General features: G+C 38.3%; 1 protein-coding gene across 43 annotated transcripts in view; it reads right to left on the reverse strand.

Moving 5' to 3' along the window:
* PTPRD (protein tyrosine phosphatase receptor type D) overlaps positions 1–21,625 on the reverse strand; it is a 2,207,515-nt gene that overhangs the window by 402,253 nt on the left and 1,783,637 nt on the right. For all 43 annotated transcript variants that reach the window (XM_043566630.1, XM_043566632.1, XM_043566635.1 and 40 more), the window contains one exon: positions 14,469–14,635. In XM_043566630.1, the coding sequence (XP_043422565.1) occupies positions 14,469–14,532 (64 nt within the window). In that variant the 5' untranslated portion in view covers positions 14,533–14,635. The remainder of the gene's footprint in view (positions 1–14,468; positions 14,636–21,625) is intronic.

The raw sequence follows: 21,625 nt of genomic DNA on the forward strand, positions 1-21,625 counted from the left end.
CTAAATGATCTTTTTATATCCCTTGGCTGATGCAGTTCTGATTATTTCAGAAACAGTAGTTCTCCACAGTGGTTTCTGCTGCTTACTTCAAATGATTCATGCAGTGGGGCTCTCATTCTTTCCCATGAGATTTTACTCCATAGTCAAATAGTCTTAATCATTAGTCAGCTTCCTTCATATTCAGCCAAGAGTTTTGCTTAATATAATTAGTCCTACTTTTTCATACAACTCTATACAGCCTCTGTCCTTATGAGAATAGAGTTATGCTTGCATTCATTTTCAGAAACTTGTACCTTCTACTAGTTGCCAGGACAAACTGGCAACAGTTGGTTCTTTATATTTTTCCATGTGAGTCAAGAATTCCAATTGCAATCAATTGCAAACTGCCCCCTCACCACAACCCATGAAGGCTTTTCAATTTGCTGACATATTGGATCATAAGTGTTATTTCTGAACATCGCTGCTGGATCAATGGTGCTTTCTCGTGGGAGTTTTATTTTCCTTTTGATTTATAAGCACTGTGATGGTACAGAGTACATCTGTGCCAGAAGTACCTGTGATGTGACCAAATTCACCATGATGTTTCCTGCTCTGGCTTGCCTCTACAAAACCAATATCAGGCTTCAATACCCATGATTACAAACCTGTTTCTTTACAGACCCAGTTACAACATTCTCATCAAATGTAACAATTTCCAGCACCTTTTTCTCTATATTTAAGGTGTTCATAGCTCCAAATGTCAGGCTCACAGCACAATGAAAAATATCCCACAGCTGATAAATTATTCATTTTTCAGGAGTTTGCAATTTGAAGTGGCACTAACAGCAGAGTACCTGAAGCACCCCCAAAAGACATAAAGTGCAGTAACATCCAAAGCTTTTGCCACATAAATTCCAAAGGTTAAGCGCTATTAAACATCTCTGTTTATCAAGAGATGTGCTCCTTGAACTTATTTATTCTAATTAATCTGCTCCCAATAAACATTACTAACAAAGCAAAGTGCTAAAAGAGGCTAATCAAAAGCGTCTTCTTTCCTTACCTCATCTCACCAGGTTAAAACAAGGTCCTCTGCTAATAAATATTCTCCACTTCCCACTGTCTGGTGAGGACTTGTAAATGAGTAGGGTCAAAAGCAGGGGTTGTCAAGCCATGAACTCAGTCCAAATTTGGCTCACTGCACGTGTTTTTAAGTTTTATTTACTCCCATTTTTTAATATACTGTCTGTAGCTGCTTCCTTCCTATAGTGGCAGAGCTGAATAGTTGTGACAGAGTCTACATGGCCCACAAAGCCAAAAATATTTACTATATGGTCCTTTACAGAAAACATTTGCCAACCTCTCATCAAAAAGCATGCAAAATGCGTACAGGTTTCAGAATTTTTGCTTTGGGTAGGGCTTTAACTGATGTGTATCAATGTGTTCATCTACCCAGAAAAAAGCTGCCTTTAAGTACTTGTTATCTAGAACATCATCTGTGTTACAGTTCCTGAGGAGAAGGAAGAATGAAGCAACCATAGGTCCAAGGTTGCTCCTCAAGCTGACAGGTGCTTCATTTTCATGACAATAATCACCATGTATTTCAGCTATTTACTGGTGTATTTTAAACCACCTCAAAACTTGTTTTAAGGCAAAGATTTCTTTGCACAGGATTCTGCTCTGCAGGCTTCAGCTGGGTGGTCCTTCTCTTCCTCTCCACTGACATCACTCACGTGGCTTGCAATCACCAGGAGGAGGCTGGACTCTGGCTGGAAAGCTAAGATGGCTTTGCTCATATACCTGGCTCTTCACCTGGGATGGCTACAACTTGTGTGGGTGGTCTAGGCATTTCTTTCTCTCCATGGGGTCCTTACTGCAGGGTAATTGGATATCTTTCTATGATGAGTCAAGGTGCCACAGAGTGGAAGTGGAAGCTCCCAGCCTTCTTCTTCTTGTTTTTTTTTAATGTTTATTTATTTTATTTTTGAGAGAAAGAATAGGGAAGGGTCAGAGACAGAGGGAGACAGAGAATCCCAAGCAGGCTCCGTGCTGTCGGCACAGAGCCTGACATGGGGCTCAAACCCACAAACTGTGAGATCATGATCTGAGCCAAAACCGAGAGTCAAACAATGGACTGGCTGAGGCCCCCAGATGCCCAGAAAGCTCCCAGACTTCTAAGGGGTAGGACCAGCACTGGAGCAGCATCACTTCTACAACATTCTACTGGTTAAAGCACAACCAAGTACCAACACACGTTCAAGGGGAGAGTCGTCCTGCTTCCCTTTGAGAGGTGCTGTAAAATACCTGGCCACGATTTCCTACCTATCACATTCTAGGAGGATGAGGACATCATGAGCACAGCGATAAAATCTTGAAGGCACACCGTACTGTAACAATTTAGAATCATATGGACAAACAAGGAAGCCTATCGAAAAATAAAGGTCATTTTATAATAAAACACTGGTGGCAGAGAATGCAACATTTCCCAAACTGACAGTATTTTCTTCTTTTATTAAATTGAAAGGGGACAACAGCTTTTCTAAAAGCCATTTGATGCTTCTCTAATTCTTACATAGTGCATATACTGTGGCTATGATCTAATCTTTCCTCCATGACCCTGAATCCTCATTCTGACTGTCAGTGAGGCTCCTGGACAGCTGCCATGGAGCTGGGCCTCCCGGGCCTGTTGCACTGCCAGCATCACTCAAGCACTCTCCACACAGTTCTGACTGCCCTGCACTGTGAGTTCTTGTACCCGCTCTTTTTAACCCATCTGCCTCCTGCCTGGACAAAGAGTCAAGAGAGCTGAGTTCTAGGCCCTTCACCATTACCTATTCCCCTTTTTGCTCCAGGCAGTTCACCTGTTCTGACCCTTGGTTTCTTTTATCTGAGAAGTGGTGATAATAAAAAGTATACTGCCTACTTAGGCCTAGAGTTTTCAGGAACAGATTAAAAATAAAATGTGTTTAAATAACTATACAAGGTAAAGGTACTATCATAATCATTGCAAGGAGACAAAATTTCATTTTATTACTAAAATAAAATAAGAATAATACATTACAGAATTAATTTAATATTGTATAAAATACATACTTAATATAATAATAATGGCTACCATTTATTTAGTGCTTCCTGTGTTTTAGGCATAGTTCTAGCACCTTACGTTGGCTAGTAGTTAATTTTCACAGCAACCCTACCATTACCATTTGATATGCTAGACCACAAAGCTGAGGCATGAAGAGATCAGACAATCTGCCTCTGGTCACACAGATATTAAATGGAACTATGACTGATATTTCCCAGTTTGCATAGCTGATTTCAAGAACTTCTGAAAGGTCTATCATATGTCTGACAAAACTTCCTCCTTCTAAACCCCAGAGAAGTTAGAAGGGGAGCATTTACCTCTCCCAACCTCTGCCCCACAGTCTGGTCCAGAGCTGATGCACTAGGAGTGGTTCTAAACCAGAGGTGATTTTGTCCCCCAGGTCCCATTTGGCAATGTTAAAAGACATTTTGGTGGTCACAACTGAAGGCCAGGGTGCTAATGGTAGAAGCCAGGGAGGCTACTACTTATTCTATGATACTCAGGGCAGTTCCCAACAGCAAAGAATTCTTTAGCCCAAAATTTCAATTGTGTCAAACTTGGAGTACACTGATGGCAGAAACACAGCACAGAGAGACTTCACTTCGAGTTCAGCACATAGGGGACACCCAAATCTATGATGTAGATGCTTTTGTTTATCTGTTTGTTCTATTTGTTGCTGCTCTAGGGTATATGCTGCTTAGTTCCTTGATCTGAAAATCATCTCAATAGGTGAAAATGCTAGACAGGCGATTTCTGCACACATCAGGCATTACAGTATATATGATGGGATGAAAACAAACCCTTACTGAATGCCTGCCGTGTATCAGGCATGTCAGAATTCCCAAAGGGTCAGAAGAATTAAGAAAATTATTCCAGGTAAGCAGAAGGGCAAGAATTTAAGCCAAATCTGGTTGTTTACAACATGTACTATTTTAGAGTAAATACATTTAAGTTATGGTTTAATAATCCTTATTCTATTTATTACTTTATATCCCCATTGGACTTAAAACTAAGTACAAATATGTTAAATCACATAAAATCAAGATTTTTTTTCTTGGAAATGGAAGCGGTTAACCAGGAAAACTTTTATTTAAATGCTTTCATCTGTAAAGGAAATACATACTAAGAATCACTGAGGAGTCAATTGCTATCACCCTGACTAAATGGAAGCACGCAGAGCAAAGACCTATTAAAGTTCCCTTCTTCCCTGCAAGTCAATGTTGCCGATCACCCTCCAATTACAGATCTGCTTTTCCTGCGTACCCTCCCCAGTCCTCTCCAGCTATGGATATCGATGAAGGACCATGCAGACTTAATTACATGTTTCCAATGTAAAACTATCACCTGCTTTAAAAGAAACACAAAAGTGGCCAGAGATAAAGAGCAAAACGCAGACATTTGTGCTTTTGCTAGCCAAAGGCTTTAGTGTTTAAAATCTACATTGGCTGGTGCAAAGAAATTTCAGTTAAGCCGTTTAGACAATGATTTATAACTTGATCAGGAAGGTAGGAAGTATCTACCTTCTAATGCATTATTTACAGAAAGCATATTTATTTTGTTCTGGTAAGGGTTCACAGGACCCAAATCAAGTTTCACAAATAAATATCCCAAGAATATATTTGTTTCTTTACATCTCTGCCTAGCAATCCAAACTCCTTCCAAGGCCTACAGGGCCACGGGATCAAGCCCCTCCCTGCCTCTCCTACCTATCTCTTACCACTTGTGCTTCAATCTTCTGGGCCTTATTTTTTCCTTTGAACATGCTGGGCTCCTCCTTTGAAAATCACTGCTCATTTTGTCTGGATGCACTGAATGCCACTTTTTCAGGGCTGGTCACTTCAGAACATCACTCAGCTTAAGCATTTTGTCTCATTAAGCAATACCTTCCACGATATAAAATGGAGTGTCCTGCCTCCTCCTCCCCCCTTACTGTCACGTACATCACCTTGTTTTATTATCTTTGAAGCATGTGTATCTATCCGAAGTCATACTGTTCATTTATTCTTTGTCCATAACCTTGTGTTGTATTTTTGTCCATAACCTCTTTACATAGTGAGCACTCATTCAATGAAATATCATTACTTTTAATTTAACTGCTGTGATTTAAATGTGCTTTTTAAGGATAGGTATTAGGGGGATTTTCTTTGTAATGACCTGAAATTACTATAGCAAAGCTATAAAGTACCTTTTCAGTGATAAACAATAATCCCTTTATAAAGACTTAGGGGAGGGGTGCCTGGGTGGCTCAGTTGGTAAAGCATCTGACATTGGCTCAGGTCATGATCTCACAGCTCATGAGTTCAAGCCCCGCATCGGGCTCTGTGCTGACGGGCTCTGTGTTTGGAGCCTGGAGCCTGCTTTGGATTCTGTGTCTCCCTTTCTCACTCTGTGTCTCCCACACTCATGCTCTGTCTCTCTGTCTCTCAAGAATGAATAAACGTCAAAAAATTAAAAAAAAAGAAGACTGAGGTGAAAATAAGTAAAATTAACAATAAACAACTAAGAAAGGAAAAAAAAACTGCTGAAATGTATTTGTTATACTTCCTGTACTTTTAGCTCAAAAGTGAAGTCTTGCATGCTTTTTAAAATGAAGATATAAGTACTTAGCATATTTTAATGTTACATTTAATAACCATATTATAAAATGATTGTAATAACACCATGCTGTGATTTTGCAAAACCCATCACAAATCATAGACTGAATTTAAAACTTTGGTCGGAGAACAAAACAAAATTGAAATATTTTTGTACAGTCTGATTCCACCTTTTTACACAGATACTAACATAAAAATAAGTTCAAATAAAATTACCTAAACAACCAAAAAGGGAAATTATAAGAATGAGAAGTGATCTATTTTGGAAAGAAATATATAATGCCATGTTAAAAATAAAGGATTACTTATCCTTCACTAGCCTGGTTTTCTCTTCCACTCCAAATCATAACGATCTGTTCCTGGTTCAAGTTCTAGTAGAGCATATCATCACAATAGTCAACTAAAATATTCTTTCAGTGTCAAGGCTGTCCTGCCTCCCTAACCTCCACCACCCTGGTCCCTGTACCCCCATCAATCTGCATAGCTTCCAACCAGCCTCCCAACAGATCCAAGGCCACTCTGGCTGGCCTGGCTCCAAAGCTTCTCTACACTCAGCAGCCACAAGGATGTTTTCAAAATGCAAATTCCTTCCCTTCACTCCTCCAGCTGTTCCTAGAAGAAAAACCAAGATCTTGAACACGTTCTATGAGGTCTTGCATTAGACAGTCTGTGCCTGTTGTCCAGCCCTATTTGAATTCTCTCTCCTCATTGTCTGGGATCCAGGAACATCCATCTTCTCATGCCCCAAAATACACTAGGTTATTCCCATCTCAGGGCTCACAGGCATGTCCTTTCTTGGACCTTAACGGGTCTTTCAGGTATAGTTTATTTAGCTTCCTTTCACCCACAAGATACTACCTCAAAACTCATTTCCTCAGAGCTATGCATGTGATAAGATTTAACAGAACTATATAACTTTAAAAAGTAAGTTGATATAAAACAAGTAAACTGTAGTTTAGTTAGTAGTATTGTGCCAACATTGATTTCCTGATTTTGATAATGTACTCTCATTATATAACATATTATCTTGAGGAAAACTGGGTGAAGGGTACATGGGAAATTCCTGTACAGTCTTTCAACTTCTTTTCAGTCTAAAATTATTCCAAAATTTAAAAAATGTCACTCCTTCAGGAAAGCTTTCTATTACTCTTCTGAACAGATGAGGCACTAAGCTCCTTATTTTCTTCCCTCAAATATTTAACGCAGTCCAAAAGTGTAAACTTTTGAGATTAATGTTAAATATTTGTCTACCCTGCTAGAGTGTAAGCCCTTTGGGGTAGGGATCATATCTCTTTATCTCACTATTGTGTCTCCAGTAGCTAAGTCAGTACTTGGCACAGGGAATGTGACCAATAAACATTTATTTAAAGAGACTATTAAATACATGAATGAGCCAATGAGTCAATGTCCTTTGGAAGCACAAATATATATAAAGATACATATTTACATATTTAAAAGATACTGCTCAAATTACGAAGTTAATGGGATAATAAATGTCAACAGAGATCTAAACATAGATGCTTCTAACTTGAAAATGATGCAAGCTAATGAGAAAAAAGTATAATAGCAACTAACATTTAGTAAATATCTAATCCAATTCAAGATGCTTTGCAAGCAGTTCTTTACTTAATCCTTATGATAACCATATCAAATGTGTGCTATTTTCAATCTTCATTTTACAGATGGGAGGCATACAGATATTTGTAACTTGCCCACGGTCAGAATAATTACATAGTAGAGGCAGGGTCTGAACACGTACTTCAGCTTCTGAGTCCACAGTCGTAAGTACCACTTCCCACGTGGAGATAAATTCTGAAAATATTGCTTGAAACAGTTCTAAAGAGTGACCTATGACTTCTGAAGGTAGATGACAAATGGATATGAAACCACATTCTTTACACTTTTGTATCTCTACCATTGTGCACAAAGTCTTCCATGGAGCAAGCAGACGGTACAAGTGTGCGTGCACACACACACTACTTTGTCAAATAACAAAAAAGAAGCTAAAGGAAACTGAAGAAATAAAACAGACAAAATTATAGGTAAGAGAATTGGTTTCCATCCAATCGGCAGTACTTTTATCTTTGATTCTTAATTTCAAAATGGACACTGGTTGGGGATTTTCCACAATTAAGTGAAGCAGAGCAAAGTGGCCAGGAGAGTCGGGGCTCCCAAACAAATCAAGGCCATTGGAAACACTAGCGAAGTGAAGAAAGTTAAAGAAATTAAGAATGCAAAAGGAAAGAAGTGAGGAAATCATGGAACAGATTAATCAACTATCATCAGGCTATAACAAGGCTGCCATCAGGCTACCATCAGCAATAACAAGAAGTAATTCACCAGCATTTCAAATATCGTTCCATCTTTTGAGCCAAGGGTCTCCTCATAAACAGAGATTAGAGCTAAGAAGCATGTCATACTTAGGATTTTTTTTTTTTAAATCAAGTCCCTCTACATTCAATAAAGTGTTTTTAAGTGCATACATTGGTTGGTTTTGTGACATATTCTTAACCTTACTAGGTAGGTACAGCTTTGCTGAAAGCAATTAATTTAGAAAGCTACAAATCCTCTGCAACGGAGCTTAAGGATCAGTAAAATAGCTGGAATATTTTCCTTGCTGCAGACAGCTGGATGTTGCTAATTTAGCTACTTTAAAGTGAGGGGAGGAAGGAGGAGGGAAAGGCAAAGTTTTTATTTTGCCACACATCTGTAAATTCAGAGAAAGGGAAAACAAGGAAAGCATTGATAAGCTTGGTAAATGAACTGGATTTCTCCCTGCTCGTCAGTGAGCATGTCTATCATAACTGGCCTAAGGAAACCAGCACACTTTCCTTTAAGGTTACATACAACAAACAGAATCTAGCCAAATTGCTGGATTAAGCAACATTTTACATTTTCTATTTTAAATAGTTTTATTGAAATATAATTCACAGAATACACAGATCACCCACTTAAGGTGTTCAATTCAATGGCATTTGGTATGTTTATACTCAGTGCCATCACTCCACTCTAATTTTATTTTTATTTTTTAAGTTTATTGAGAGAGAGAGAGAGAGAGAGAGAGAGAGAGAGAGAGAGAGAGAGATGGAGGGCAAGAGGGAGAGGGAGAGAGAGAGAAGACCAGGCAGGCTCCATTGTCAGTGTGGAGCCTGATGCGAGGCTCAAACCCACAAACTGAAATCATGACATGAACTGAAATCAAGAGTCGGATGCTCAACCAACTGAGCCACCCCTGCGCCCAAAATTTTAGAACATTTTCATCACCCAAGCAATTTACCTTTTAAAGGATGGTTCTATGGTTTGTGACATATGTGTGTGTGTGTGTGTGTGTGTGTGTATATATATACATATATATATACTTGCATATATATATAATGTATAATCATATATATATCATATATATCATATATTATATATAACCATATATATGATATATATAATATATATAATTATAATATATAATTATATGTATAAACATGTATATACATACATATAATCATACCCAAACCATCACAATCTAAAGTGAAAATAAAAAGATATTTTTTAATGAAATATTGATGTTCTCAGTGTGAAATGGGCTGCTGCTGAGAGGTATGCATTTTGATGACCTATGAAAGACCTCTTCTCCATTTCTAACCTCATCTTGGAAGGTCCAACTACATGGTTAGGCTACTTCTCAGAAGTAATTCTGCAAAATGCAAAAGGAATAATTTTGACCTGGCTTTTAATTATTTCACTTTATTTTTTTCCTTGCAGAATAATTTATGACCATATCAAAAGCCACTCATTATCTTCCTTATGCTCACCTCAACTTCCAGTTTTCTGATCCAATGGCTCATATATTATACTATTTGCCTATAGTAAATATCTATGGCTCCTCTTTATGAGCATCTCAAAAAAGAATGCATTACAAAAAGCAACAGAACAGAAGGATGGAATACTTTCCATTAATTAGACCCAAGGCAAATTTAAATCGGTAATTCGAAGAGTGAAGCTTTTTTTTTTTAAGCTTGACTAGCTTGACTAAATATGCTTCATAATTTTTCCTCTTGATCTTCAGTTTAATTAATGGGACAAGAGTTTTAAGAATCTCTTACGTATAGGACTTTATAGAGAAGCAAACTAGGACTTTTAATGTGCTTCAAGAAAACCTGGTGTATCAAACACCAAAATTTTGATAATCTGTAGGTCAAATAAAAAAGCAGTTTAGCACATTACCTCACAAAACTGCTCAATAAAAATACTGGTTGCATATTTTTGAAATAATGATATAGCAGCTAACATGTATTAAAAATCTATCATGTGTCATCTGCTGACTGTGTTTTACATTAACTCATTCAACGATCACAAAACCCAAGGGTAGGTTCTCTACTATACAATCATCATCATCATTATCATCATCACCATCATTCACATCTTAAAGTTAGGGAAACTGAGGCAAAGAGCACATTGTATCACGTGCCAGATTACAAATGGCAGCCAGAACTTAAAACCAGAGTCTGTCTTTAGAGCTCACTTTCTTAGCCATGTCAAAGAAACCAAGAAGTTTCACTGGATATAGTGATATACTACCAAAGAGGGGAAACACTAATTGATTTTACGTAAGACAGGAATATAGTGGGTAGACAGGGACTACAAGAAGCTTCCCTACAATAAGGGGGGGAAATGAGGATTTATTTGCCATCTCAGATGGAAAAATGTGAAGAAAAAAAAAGAGAAAATGGATGAACTAAGCCATTTGAGGAATTAAGCTCTCAAAAGTCATGTTTCCAATGAAGATCCAATAAACATCCAAGTCAAATTATAGTTGTCAAAGTGTAAACTCAGGTCTAGACTGCAACAGTAGGCAGTCAGTGATTTCATTAGCATGAAACCAATTTGGTGAAAGAAGGTGCTACATGCAGGTTTATAGCCAGCATCTAGTTAAAAAACAAACAGAAAATGACTAGTAAACAGAAAACTAAAGCTAACATAAAACTACCACAAACTACTATGGAAACTCAGCCAAAAGAAAAATACCCACACCAGGACCACATTAATATAAATTTACCTTTTTTTTTTTTAATTTTTTTTTCAACGTTTTTTATTTATTTTTGGGACAGAGAGAAACAGAGCATGAACGGGGGAGGGGCAGAGAGAGAGGGAGACACAGAATCGGAAACAGGCTCCAGGCTCTGAGCCATCAGCCCAGAGCCTGACGCAGGGCTCGAACTCACGGACCGTGAGATTGTGACCTGGCTGAAGTCGGACGCTTAACCGACTGCGCCACCCAGGCGCCCCATAAATTTACCTTTAATTTGCATGCAAGTTATCACTGAACTGACCTCAATGAGACCAGATTTAAACCAAAATTTGACCTCAACCAGACCACTGCCTAACCCAGAACGAACGTCAGTCAGACCACCACCTAAACCAGAAACCTGGTTGGCCTGATATGAGGAAGGACTACTGTTAGTGCTCAAACAGGAGTCCTGCTGAGACTACAACTCTACCACGTGTACACACTTTCAAGAAACAACAAGCAGAGAACCATTACAAGCACTCAAGACCTAGGGATGAAAAGAAATAAGAGCCATACACACATCTAGCCTTTTAAAATAATAGTGGGGATCTGTGGGGCATTTTAAATTGGCAATGGCAAAGACTGTAATTTTCTGCTAAAGGGATATTATCACAATTTTTCAACCTGGGTTTGAACCAAGGCTCATAAGAGCTCTCCTACTTAATGCAACATCACACCTAGCATTTACTATAACATTCCACACAGCAGATGAAAATCCTGACTCCTTGGCTCTTTGGAGTTAATCATTTCAAAAGGCAGTGAGCAGAACACATTAAATTAGCATGGTAAACTAGAGTGGATTCTTTCCATTCCCCACCCCTACACAGTCCTCTTTCTCAAGTGGGAGGACACTTTTTTAAAAATTATTTCCTAGTTCTCAAATGGCTCTGACAAGCTACTATTAAATTTTGAAATAGAACTCCTGATTCCTTGCATAAATACAAAATACAGTTAGGTAAAAGAAAAACAAAATATGGCTAAAGGTGCTAACGAAAGCCTAGGGTAACAAACCAGTGACCCAGGTGCTGGATGCCTGAGAAATACTGTATTTAGATGATGATGGAAAAATCTAATTTTTCTCCAGTGCTCATTATGTCTGGGTTTTTTCAGTGTTTTGTGAGAAGATAATGACCCAATTTAGTAGGTTATAATCCAAGAGCACCTGAATGGCTCAGTAGGTTAAGCATCCAACTTCAGCTCAGGTCATGGTCTCACAGTTCATGGGTTCGAGCCCTGCATTGGGCTCTGTGCCAACAGCTTGGAGCCTGGAGCCTGCTTCAGATTCTGTATCTCTTTCTCTCTCTGCCACTCCCCTGCTCACACTCTGTCTCTCTCTCAAAAACAAATAAACATTTAAAAAATTAATAGGTTATAATCCAGGTCCTACTTTCCCAATTGTTGTTTGAACATCCTTCAGTGACTAGTCATATTTCCAGCTCCACCATGTGCTTCCCCATACAACAAATATCCTCCAATAGATTAATACGGGATTCTCTTTTTTCTTTCTAAATATACCTCAAAAAATATCGCCAATTCTTCCCCTTTCACCAGAAACTCTCAGGTTATGCTACCCTACTCAACAACACTAAATGAATCTGCTAAAGGGAAAAGGTACTAAATAATCAAGGCTGAGTAGACAAGGGCAAAACTAACTAATTTGACAAAGTTTCTTCAGTTGCAATGGGAGGAGTGAGAGAGAATGTATTCTTTTTCAGGTTACATCTTGATTGAAAGCTGATATCATATAAACATACAACACGGTAAATATCTTAATTTAACTCAAAGGGGCTAATGCAGACTTGTTTTCCTTTTCAACAGCTACTGTAGAGGAGGTGCAGTGAAGGGGCATGCAGAAGGAGAAGGGAAGGAGGAGGGTAAGGAGAAGGGGAGGAGGAGGGTAAGGAGTAGGTGATGATCATCTGGAGTGTAGATTGTTTTTTAAGACATTATTTTAAGGGGCGCCTGGGTGGCTCAGTGGTTAGGTGTCCGACTCTTGATTTTGGTTCAGGTCATGATCTCACCATTCTGAGGATCAAGCTCTACATCGGGCTCTGTGCTGACAGTGCAGAGACTGCTTGGGATTCTCTGTTTCCCTCCCTCTTTCTCTCTGTCCCTCCCCTGCTCCCACTCTAACATAATTTTAAGAGTACTTGACATCTGTCTGCCACTTTCCACCAGAGATTTAAGCAAAAGTATAGCTGCTCAGTAGAAGAACATTTCTACTTATCTGGAAAGATAACTCTGTGGATAGATGACAATTACCTCTAGCAACTTTATGAAAATCTCTAACTGCGATCTGAAATTAAAGTGGATCCCCAGGGTGCTGATATGCTTTTGCCAAAAATTAACAATTGTAAAACAACGTACTCTTTCATTCTAGCCAAAACAGAAAAATAAAGCCATATGCCTGATTTCTTTAATAAACTAAATTTAGATTACTACTTTAAAATAGATTCTGACATAAATGGCTTTAAAATAACAAGAGCATCTTTCATTTGGGTCTTTTCCCAGTTAATTATTTGCTGGCATTGTCCTAGACATTCCTTGGCTTCACCTTAAACCAACACTCCCAAGTGCTAATTAGGAGACTATATACATTATTAACCAGAGAATGTGCTTAAAACATGCATGTTCCATATGTATCCTGTTATTAACATGATTCCTTTCAGTCCTGGAAAGCTCCCTTTAGAAAATAGAGTCCCTATTTAAACAAAGAAATTGGCTGCTATTGAGGAAATTTTTGTCAAAATTCAATTAATAGGTAGGGGCCAACAGGACACAGGTTCCTTGTCTTCGAAACATCCTCAACATGAATCAAATTTCATCTCGCGGAAACAGTCAGCAGAAGGAAAAGTTAATGCCTGCAGATGTTATATGTTTTCCTAGTACCAGGGGACTCCCAAAGAGAATGGCTGACTCTCACATGAGCCATACCATTCCTGAGAAACCAGACATGTCAGTGAGCCCAAGCCAGAGGCATGCCTTTTCCAGTACTATCTCTACCAAAAGACCCTGGGCCAGATGGGAAAAGAAACATATGTAAACAAGGTAGACCTAATGATTTCCTAATTACGAAGGAGATATGATCTTCTCATTAATTGGCAAGCTAATTGACCACAATCTCAGTTTCATAAATTGAGTCCAATAAAGCAAACTTTGGTGTCTGTACTCCACAGAATTCTCCTCACACTTCCACACCCTTCACTCAGCCACAAAGTTGTCAGTTCTGCTTGATTTGTTTGAATACTGTACTCGACGACAGCTGTCGGAAACAGTACATTAGAACAGCTGCTATGACAGCTACAAGGGGCTTGGAGGTTTAATTGGGCTCAATGTGACATTGTGCATTTTTCTAAACATAGAAAGTTCCACAAAAGTAAAGAAATTTCTAATGTGTCTGAACGATGTTTACTTATTGGCACCACCAACTGGTTAACCCCGATTTGAGTTATGTCATTGGGCTCATAGTATCTTTGCCACCAGGGTTGGTGAGACAAAAAAAAAAAAAAAAAAAAAAAAGACAGTAGGAGCAGTTAGATGCACAAGAAAAGGGGCATTAAGAGAGAGGAAATGGTAAGGAAGTCACGTCAATAATCTCTTTCAAAGGCTGGCTGGTAGCCAAGGAGGATCCCACAGTGTCTCAGGATTTACTTCCTAAGGAAACGTATTCAGAGGCCCTGAGCCTGGTGCCAGCTGCCAACAAAACCACTCATTACAGTCACAGCCCCGTGGAGAAGGGAGAATGGCTTACTCTCAGCATCTGCGCGGAGGAAGAAAGCGAGAAGCAGCAACAGCGGCCTGGCTACGTGCACCATCCTGCAGCTTGGCAGCGGCCTGAGCTGGCAGTTTGGAATCACTGCCTCGGAAGCTTCAGCGAGTCTGTCCGATCAAAAATTTCAGCTGGAACTCTTTCAGAGCCTGTAAGGGGAGAGGAAGACAAAAGAAAGGAAACACAAGGACGCTTAGATTTTTTACTCTTTTCCTCTTGTTCCATCACAAACACCACGAGACACGATCCATTGTAAACACCCAAGACATTGTAACTGTGATGTCTTTGTTTTAGAAGGGAAATAACTTGGTTCGAAAAATGGGGGAGCTGTGGCACATCTCGTGCCCATTGTCAGGCTACCCTAAAGACAACCACCTTGAATGGCACTCTCTGCTTGTGCCACCTTTTGGGCAACGCTGTGCGAGAAGAAACTGTCACTTCTTATGAAACACTATGTGAATGCATCAGTGGAAGAAAAAACAGCAATGCTATGAGACAGATTTAAGGGAAGCTCCACCGTGCTGGATAAAAGTCTATTATTGACAGAACAGTGGAAGCTGCTTTCTTGGCACGAGGTGAAGTGACAGGGCTAATTCAACTTCTCCAGCTAAATGGGAGAGGTTAGAATTTTTTACACTAGCACGTTTGGCTTCTTCCCTGAAGACACATCAATGTTCAAGTCTAGTTTGGCTTCAGTAAGTCAAAACAATAGTTAGCATGAGCCTATTTGCTTTAACAGGATTTGTATATGTCTCCTGGGCAATAGCTTTGCTTTCTCAATCTCCTATGTAAAACTGATAAACTGCAAACTGTAGAGAGCCTACTGAGTGCAAGTACACTTAGTATACAGTGCCATGGAGCACAAAAAATGAGTCAAATTCTGTCCTCTGTGACTTTCCAGCTCAGTAGAGAAAATAAGACCGTCACATCTGATGACTAGTATAAGTTAAGAAGTGATGAGTGCCAGGAAAAGAAAACCAAATAATGCCATAAAAGACAGGATCTGGAATGGTATCATAGATAAAGCAGTATCTCAAAGCAGGCCTAGGAGTGTAGGCAGGATTTAACCAAAAAGAGGAAAGGCATTCCAGGAATTCTATTAAAGGCAGGGCAGTGGGAAAGGAACTTTGGAAAAGATGAGTCTCCAGGTTTGGCTGGAGTAGGGCTTCCCAAAGATCTATATGCATTACAACCTCCTGGAAGGCTTGTTAAAACAGAAACCTGGTCACCACCCCCAGAGTCTGTAGTTCACTAGGTCTGTGATGGGGTCCCAGAATTTACATTTCTAACAAGTTCCTGATGCAGCTGGTACAGGGACAACATTGAGACCACTGGCCTGATAACTCATTAGGAAATCAGAAGGAGAGGAGACAAAAGAAAATGGCTCAGGATTTAAAAAAAAAAAAAACACAAAAGAAAAAGAAAAAGAAAAAAGAAAAGGTCACAGTGAGCCTTGAATGTCAATCTAAGTCAACCAGCCAATTATTCAGCAAACCACAAATAAAACTACTTAATGTTTTAGAGCAGAAGAACAAGGAAATAGGCTTTGGGAAGATAAACTGACATGTACATGTGGAAATATTAGGCCAGAGCAAGAGTCCCAGGTGAGAAGAAACACAGACCACACAGCTATGGTGGTCCTGGTGGTAACTGGAAAGAAGGGAAGGCAATGATTAGGCCCAAGCAATAATTTGAAGTATGACTCTTCAGGTGATAAATAATTGTTCTTATAGGAACCTTCAACAAATCTAGCACACATCTTGAAGTGTTTTTTGCTTGTTTGTTTTTAAAGTTTATTTATTTGAGGGAGAGAGAGAGATGAGAGAGAGCAGTGGGGGGGGGGGGGGGACAGAGAGAAAGGGAGAGTGCTGTCAGCAGAGGCTCAGTCTCCAAAAACGTGAGATCATAACTTGAGCTGAAATCAAGAGTCAGACACTTAATCAACTCAGCCACCCAGGCGCCCCAGGCACAGCATCTTATACACAGTAGCCTTTCAATATGGAGAGAGTAATGAATGCTACTGCTTCCTCTATCATTGTGAGAACTTGAGCATGACAATCAGAATGTGTTTGACAAATGAAACAGTATACCTTTAAGTTTTGTATATTGGAATACTTGAAACACATACAAAATTCTTGACAGGAAATTCTAGAGCTATCCAGAAATAACGTAATCCACTAAAATGACTTGTACTTTCAAAAGTACTGTAGTGCAGATACTACAGTGTGTCTTTTTTGAAACTGAGCTTGAGACTGAGAATAAAAAAAATTTAAAAAGATCTTATCTTGTTCATTACTATGCATGAGTGGTTTAAATGAAGGAGAGATAAAACTAAAAGAAAGACTGGGAGATCATTCTAATTACCAATCCACTAGGTAACCCTTTTTATTTTTAACAGATTTGTGGGTGGCATAAAGTGGTAAGTTATACATTGAAACACATCTACTTGAAACCAAAAGCTAGCCAGCTGTTCCAAATCTGCTACTGTTATCAATCTCATCAGGAAAACAACTTATTAGGCAGTTCACAGCTATCAAATGTTAAAATTCTCCAAACTTCATAGGAAAAGTGCTGAAAGAATCAGCTCTCCTCCCTTCCCCCTCTCTCTGTCCCCATCCTCATGCCAGCATTTCAAATGACAGCAAAGTCCAGGAGACATCAGTCCTGTCGGACTCAATTTGTGTCTGTGCAAGCGTATCAGAGCCAACTGCTACATAATGACTCGGTGCGATCACAGAGATGGAGATGTATGAAATGCTCTCTCAGGGAAGAAGTGATTTGGCTTTTTCCTCTGCCTGACCGAAGTGGCATAAGAAGACCAAATTCTTCCAAATGAGCCTACAAATGTTACCTCTGGACTTAAAACAGTGATAGGATCTAGGAATGAATGCAGCTGAAGCGCATACATATTTATACTTAAATGGGCTATGTCCTTGGCCTGATTCGACAAAAGGAGCAGAGGTGTGAAGATAAAACCTATTCGAGATGTTCATTCCAGCTAATCTCCACTCCATATCTTGTTTATTACTTGGAAACTTTGCCAAAAAGGAAATGCTGGCTTGCATATCAGTAACGTGGAATTTAAATTTTAGAACAAAAATGGGAAATGGATTTTTAAAGGAAACACTGACAGCAAAAATAATGAGGATGAATGAATATTACAAGTAGTTTCCATTAGCCTAGAGAAAGGGTTGCCAAGCACTTTGCAACAAAAAGAACAGGAAAAGGGGTTCAGGGATATTAAAAGCACCATGGTTTAGCTTACATCACAAATTACTGTGAGTGTGTTCAATAGCCCTCAGCAGAGGCTAACTCTGATTTTTATATGCCTTGTCCTTTGTGCCTTTCCTTCACTGGGACAAGCCAATAAAACTGAACCATGCAGGTAAAATGAAAGATACACACACACACACACACACACACATTTAAAACTCTCTGGTTTCTTATTGCTTGCAGGACAAAGATCCTTTTAAGGAACTATAATGTTGTTGATTTTTCAATTAGCCAAATACTACTTTTGTGTTTCTGTACATTGCATGACCTCAGAAGCTAACAGTTCAGAGATGCACAATATAATTTGAAATGGAATAACAAAAAGTACACTTGCCTAAAAGCCTCAACAAATCACTGTTTCAAGTGATCACATAAGCTGCCATCTACTCAACTCCTTATCTTCAGTTTAACATTGTAACCCTTTCCTGTAATAAGTATATTCATATTCAAACTAATATTCATGCTGAAGGATTTTTCCCAGCTTTCTGAATTGTGGTATATGTTTCTGTAGATTGTGTTAACGTAACAGAAAAAAAGGCATAATGGAACTTTTCTTTCCTTAAAATTAGAATCCCGATTTACCTAGGAAAATGAATGATTGTCAGTTTTATGTAGGAAATATGCAAAATGAGTGTGCAACATCTTGTCCTACCAGGAAGTAATGAGACTTTCGGGAACTACTAGGTCATATCCAAAAAAGGGAGCCAAGGTGATGAGGCTCCCTTCAGCTAAATGGAGGAGATTCTGGTGGCCAGAAGAAAAACTGCAATTAACTGAATGAAACATATCCTACTAAAATCTGTGAGTTCATCACTTTAAAAATAATTTTTAAAAATTAATAGGTCATCCAGAAGGCAGTTAAAGAATCAAATCATTCTGAGAAGAGTGAGAGAAAGGGAAAGAATTTTTCATTAAAAAAAATGTCCATAGAACTTAAAAATACAAACAACAAAAAAACCCTGCTGTCACTAGCAAATCAGAGATCATTGTTTATATCCCATTTTTATAATTTTGCCTTTTTCTTATCTAACAACACCATTCTCTCAATTCTAGACTCTAAGAAACAGTAATATTGTAATGATACTTAACTGAGCATGTATTTATATAGATATCTATTAAGTTAGGGGGATGGTGTAGTAAGGAGGAAGTCCCAAAATGTTGTGACTTCTTTCTACCAACCTTCCAAACCAGTCCACTCTCTCTAAATCGACTAGACAGGCTTCCGATCATTTAAGAGAAGCAAGCATTTGTGCACAACATGTGCTACCAGGAAACCCCAATTTGTAAAACAGACATAAGCAGGGGCTGCTGTGGCTGAAGCTAGGAGTTGGGGAGCCTGGAGTTTACAGCAAGCTGACAGAGGCCCCTGAAGGCCATCAGGGAACTCCCTGTCCTCAGTGCACAGCTACAACACAAGGACACGAAAAAAAATAAAAAATAAAATAAATAAATAAATAAATAAATACACTTTCAACATTTCACTTATTTGTGAGGATTTTCCACGAGGAGATAGCCCTCTAAATATTTTATCACGAGATAGGACAAGAATCCTCCAGCGCTATCCAATAAAAGTTTCTGCAGAATGGAAATGTTCCTTATCTGCACTCATAATTGGCTACTTTAAATGGAGCTAGTGAAACAAGGGAAATAAACATTTTATTGTATTTAAGTTTAATTTAAGCTTAAATGGCCACATGTGGCTAGTGGCTGCCCTCTTGGACAGCACAGACTATGGTTACTTGCTTCAACAGCCTGAACACCGTGGCTATAAATGAGGCATGGATTTTAGGGCTGGAGATGAAAACAGTGAGTTGGGAACCCTTAGTCCTTGTAGTCTTGGCTTCCTCATAATCAGACTCTAAAGATTCATTGTGTTATATGAGGAAACCTACTTAACCTCTGGGCCAAACACTTCTCCATGGCTATCCCATCCACTGGCAAAATAAATAAATACATACATACATACATACATACATAAACTTAAGCTTATTTATTTTAAGAGAGCAAGTGAACGAGAGCAGGGGAGGGGCAGAGAGAGAGAAGGAGAGAGAGAATCCCAAGCAGGCTCCATGCTCAGCTCTGAGCCTGACGTGGGGCTCGAATTCACAAAGTGTGAGATCATGACCTGAGCTGAAATCAAGAGTCAGATGCTTAACTGACTCAGCCACCCAGGTGCCTCATCTTTTTTTTTTTTTTTAAATGACTCCATGGAATGTAAAGGAAGGATCAGTAAGTGGGTTAAGTGTATAATTGGAAAATGTCCAAATAGAAATTTTATTATTAAAAAGAGGCATTTGTGTTTCATATCATAGCTAGAAAAGTTTTTTTTTTTTCCCACTAGTGAAAGTCCTTCTTTCATGTAATAGAAATGGGAGCTTCTGACAGCAAAAACGTGCCACATCTCATAAACAGGAAAGACCAGCATACTTCTGCACATCATGGGAAATGATTTGTATAGTTCTTATGAAATGGCTACATCCAATTAATTAATATCAGTGAGGAATATGGAAAACATTCTTTAATACATGCAGCACCAAAAGCCTCAATGCCCATTATGAAAACCGCTGCTGAGAAAATGGAGAACAGTGGATAAAGGCTATTAAGTTAAATAACACACTGATAAAATAACTGTATATCCAATCCATGCCAGATAAAACACTCAAATCTAAAGGATATTAGGAATTATTTTTATGAGTGAAACTCAAATCTTCTTAAAATGATACTCTTTCACATAATGGCACATCATATCAAAAACTCTATTTTTTTTTCTTCAAATTTTGGTCCTAAACATGCTTACATGGAAATAAGTTGGGGGGGGGGTGGGAGATTTCATGAGTTATCACATATAAATACAAAATAATAATTCAATCATCTTATTTTTGGAGCAGGCTATGAAGACACCAAGGAACTCTAAGTAAGCAAACAGTAATTCTTTGAAAGAATCAACTGAATTATAAGAATATCTGAAGAGTAAAATGATACTTATCAATATGGATACTATAAAAGGCTCTCTACATGCTTAGTTTTAATACATACAGAGACAAGCCAATTATCTGAGCTTAATATAGTATGGTTCACTTTCTAAATCACTATCAATAACATCTCTACAAAATATCAAAACTTTACATTTGGAGCAAACATAGTTACTTTCATTAATGACAAAAGGACATTATTAACTGATTATGTTTTTCTCTTTCAAGAAGTAAAAGTGAAGTATGCCATGAGGAAAAAAAAACAGACAATGAAGGAAAAAAACAAAACAAAACACCTTATGTCCGTGCCTATTTTACCTCTACAAATGGAACTATAATTATGATTTGAAATGGAGGAGAGTTTTAGAAAAAGCAAGCCATTTCTTTAAATGATTATTGCATGTAATTACTTCTATCTAGTTTTATGTGATGCTGGTGGAAACTGGCAATGGAAAAGTTCAAATACAAGTCTATTCAGCTGGCTATTGGGACTTTGTTATCTGTTGCATTCTTCCAGAAACATATATTAAAAGTAAGTAACTGATTAATCTCACAAAGTGTAGATAGATACTCAATCCAGCCACTTCTTGCCCAAATAATACAACAGATTCTATTATATTAATCTTTGGGCACCTTTAAATGGACGTGAAACCATCATTCCTAACTCACTATACCTGATTTTCATTACCTTAAAATCGAAAAGGGTGTTCTTCTTTCACACATATAAAATATTTCTTGTTTAAAATGCACTTAGTTTTTAAAATATATTATGGGTAATAAGGCATTAATCATTATTATGTTCATTTTATTTATTTCCATCAACACATAGTGGAAAAGAAATCCAGCAATACATGATACATCATTTTATTTATTTACTGTGAAAAATAAATTTTT

This window comes from Prionailurus bengalensis, chromosome D4, assembly GCF_016509475.1.
Source record: "Prionailurus bengalensis isolate Pbe53 chromosome D4, Fcat_Pben_1.1_paternal_pri, whole genome shotgun sequence".
NCBI classification, from domain to species: domain Eukaryota; kingdom Metazoa; phylum Chordata; class Mammalia; order Carnivora; family Felidae; genus Prionailurus; species Prionailurus bengalensis.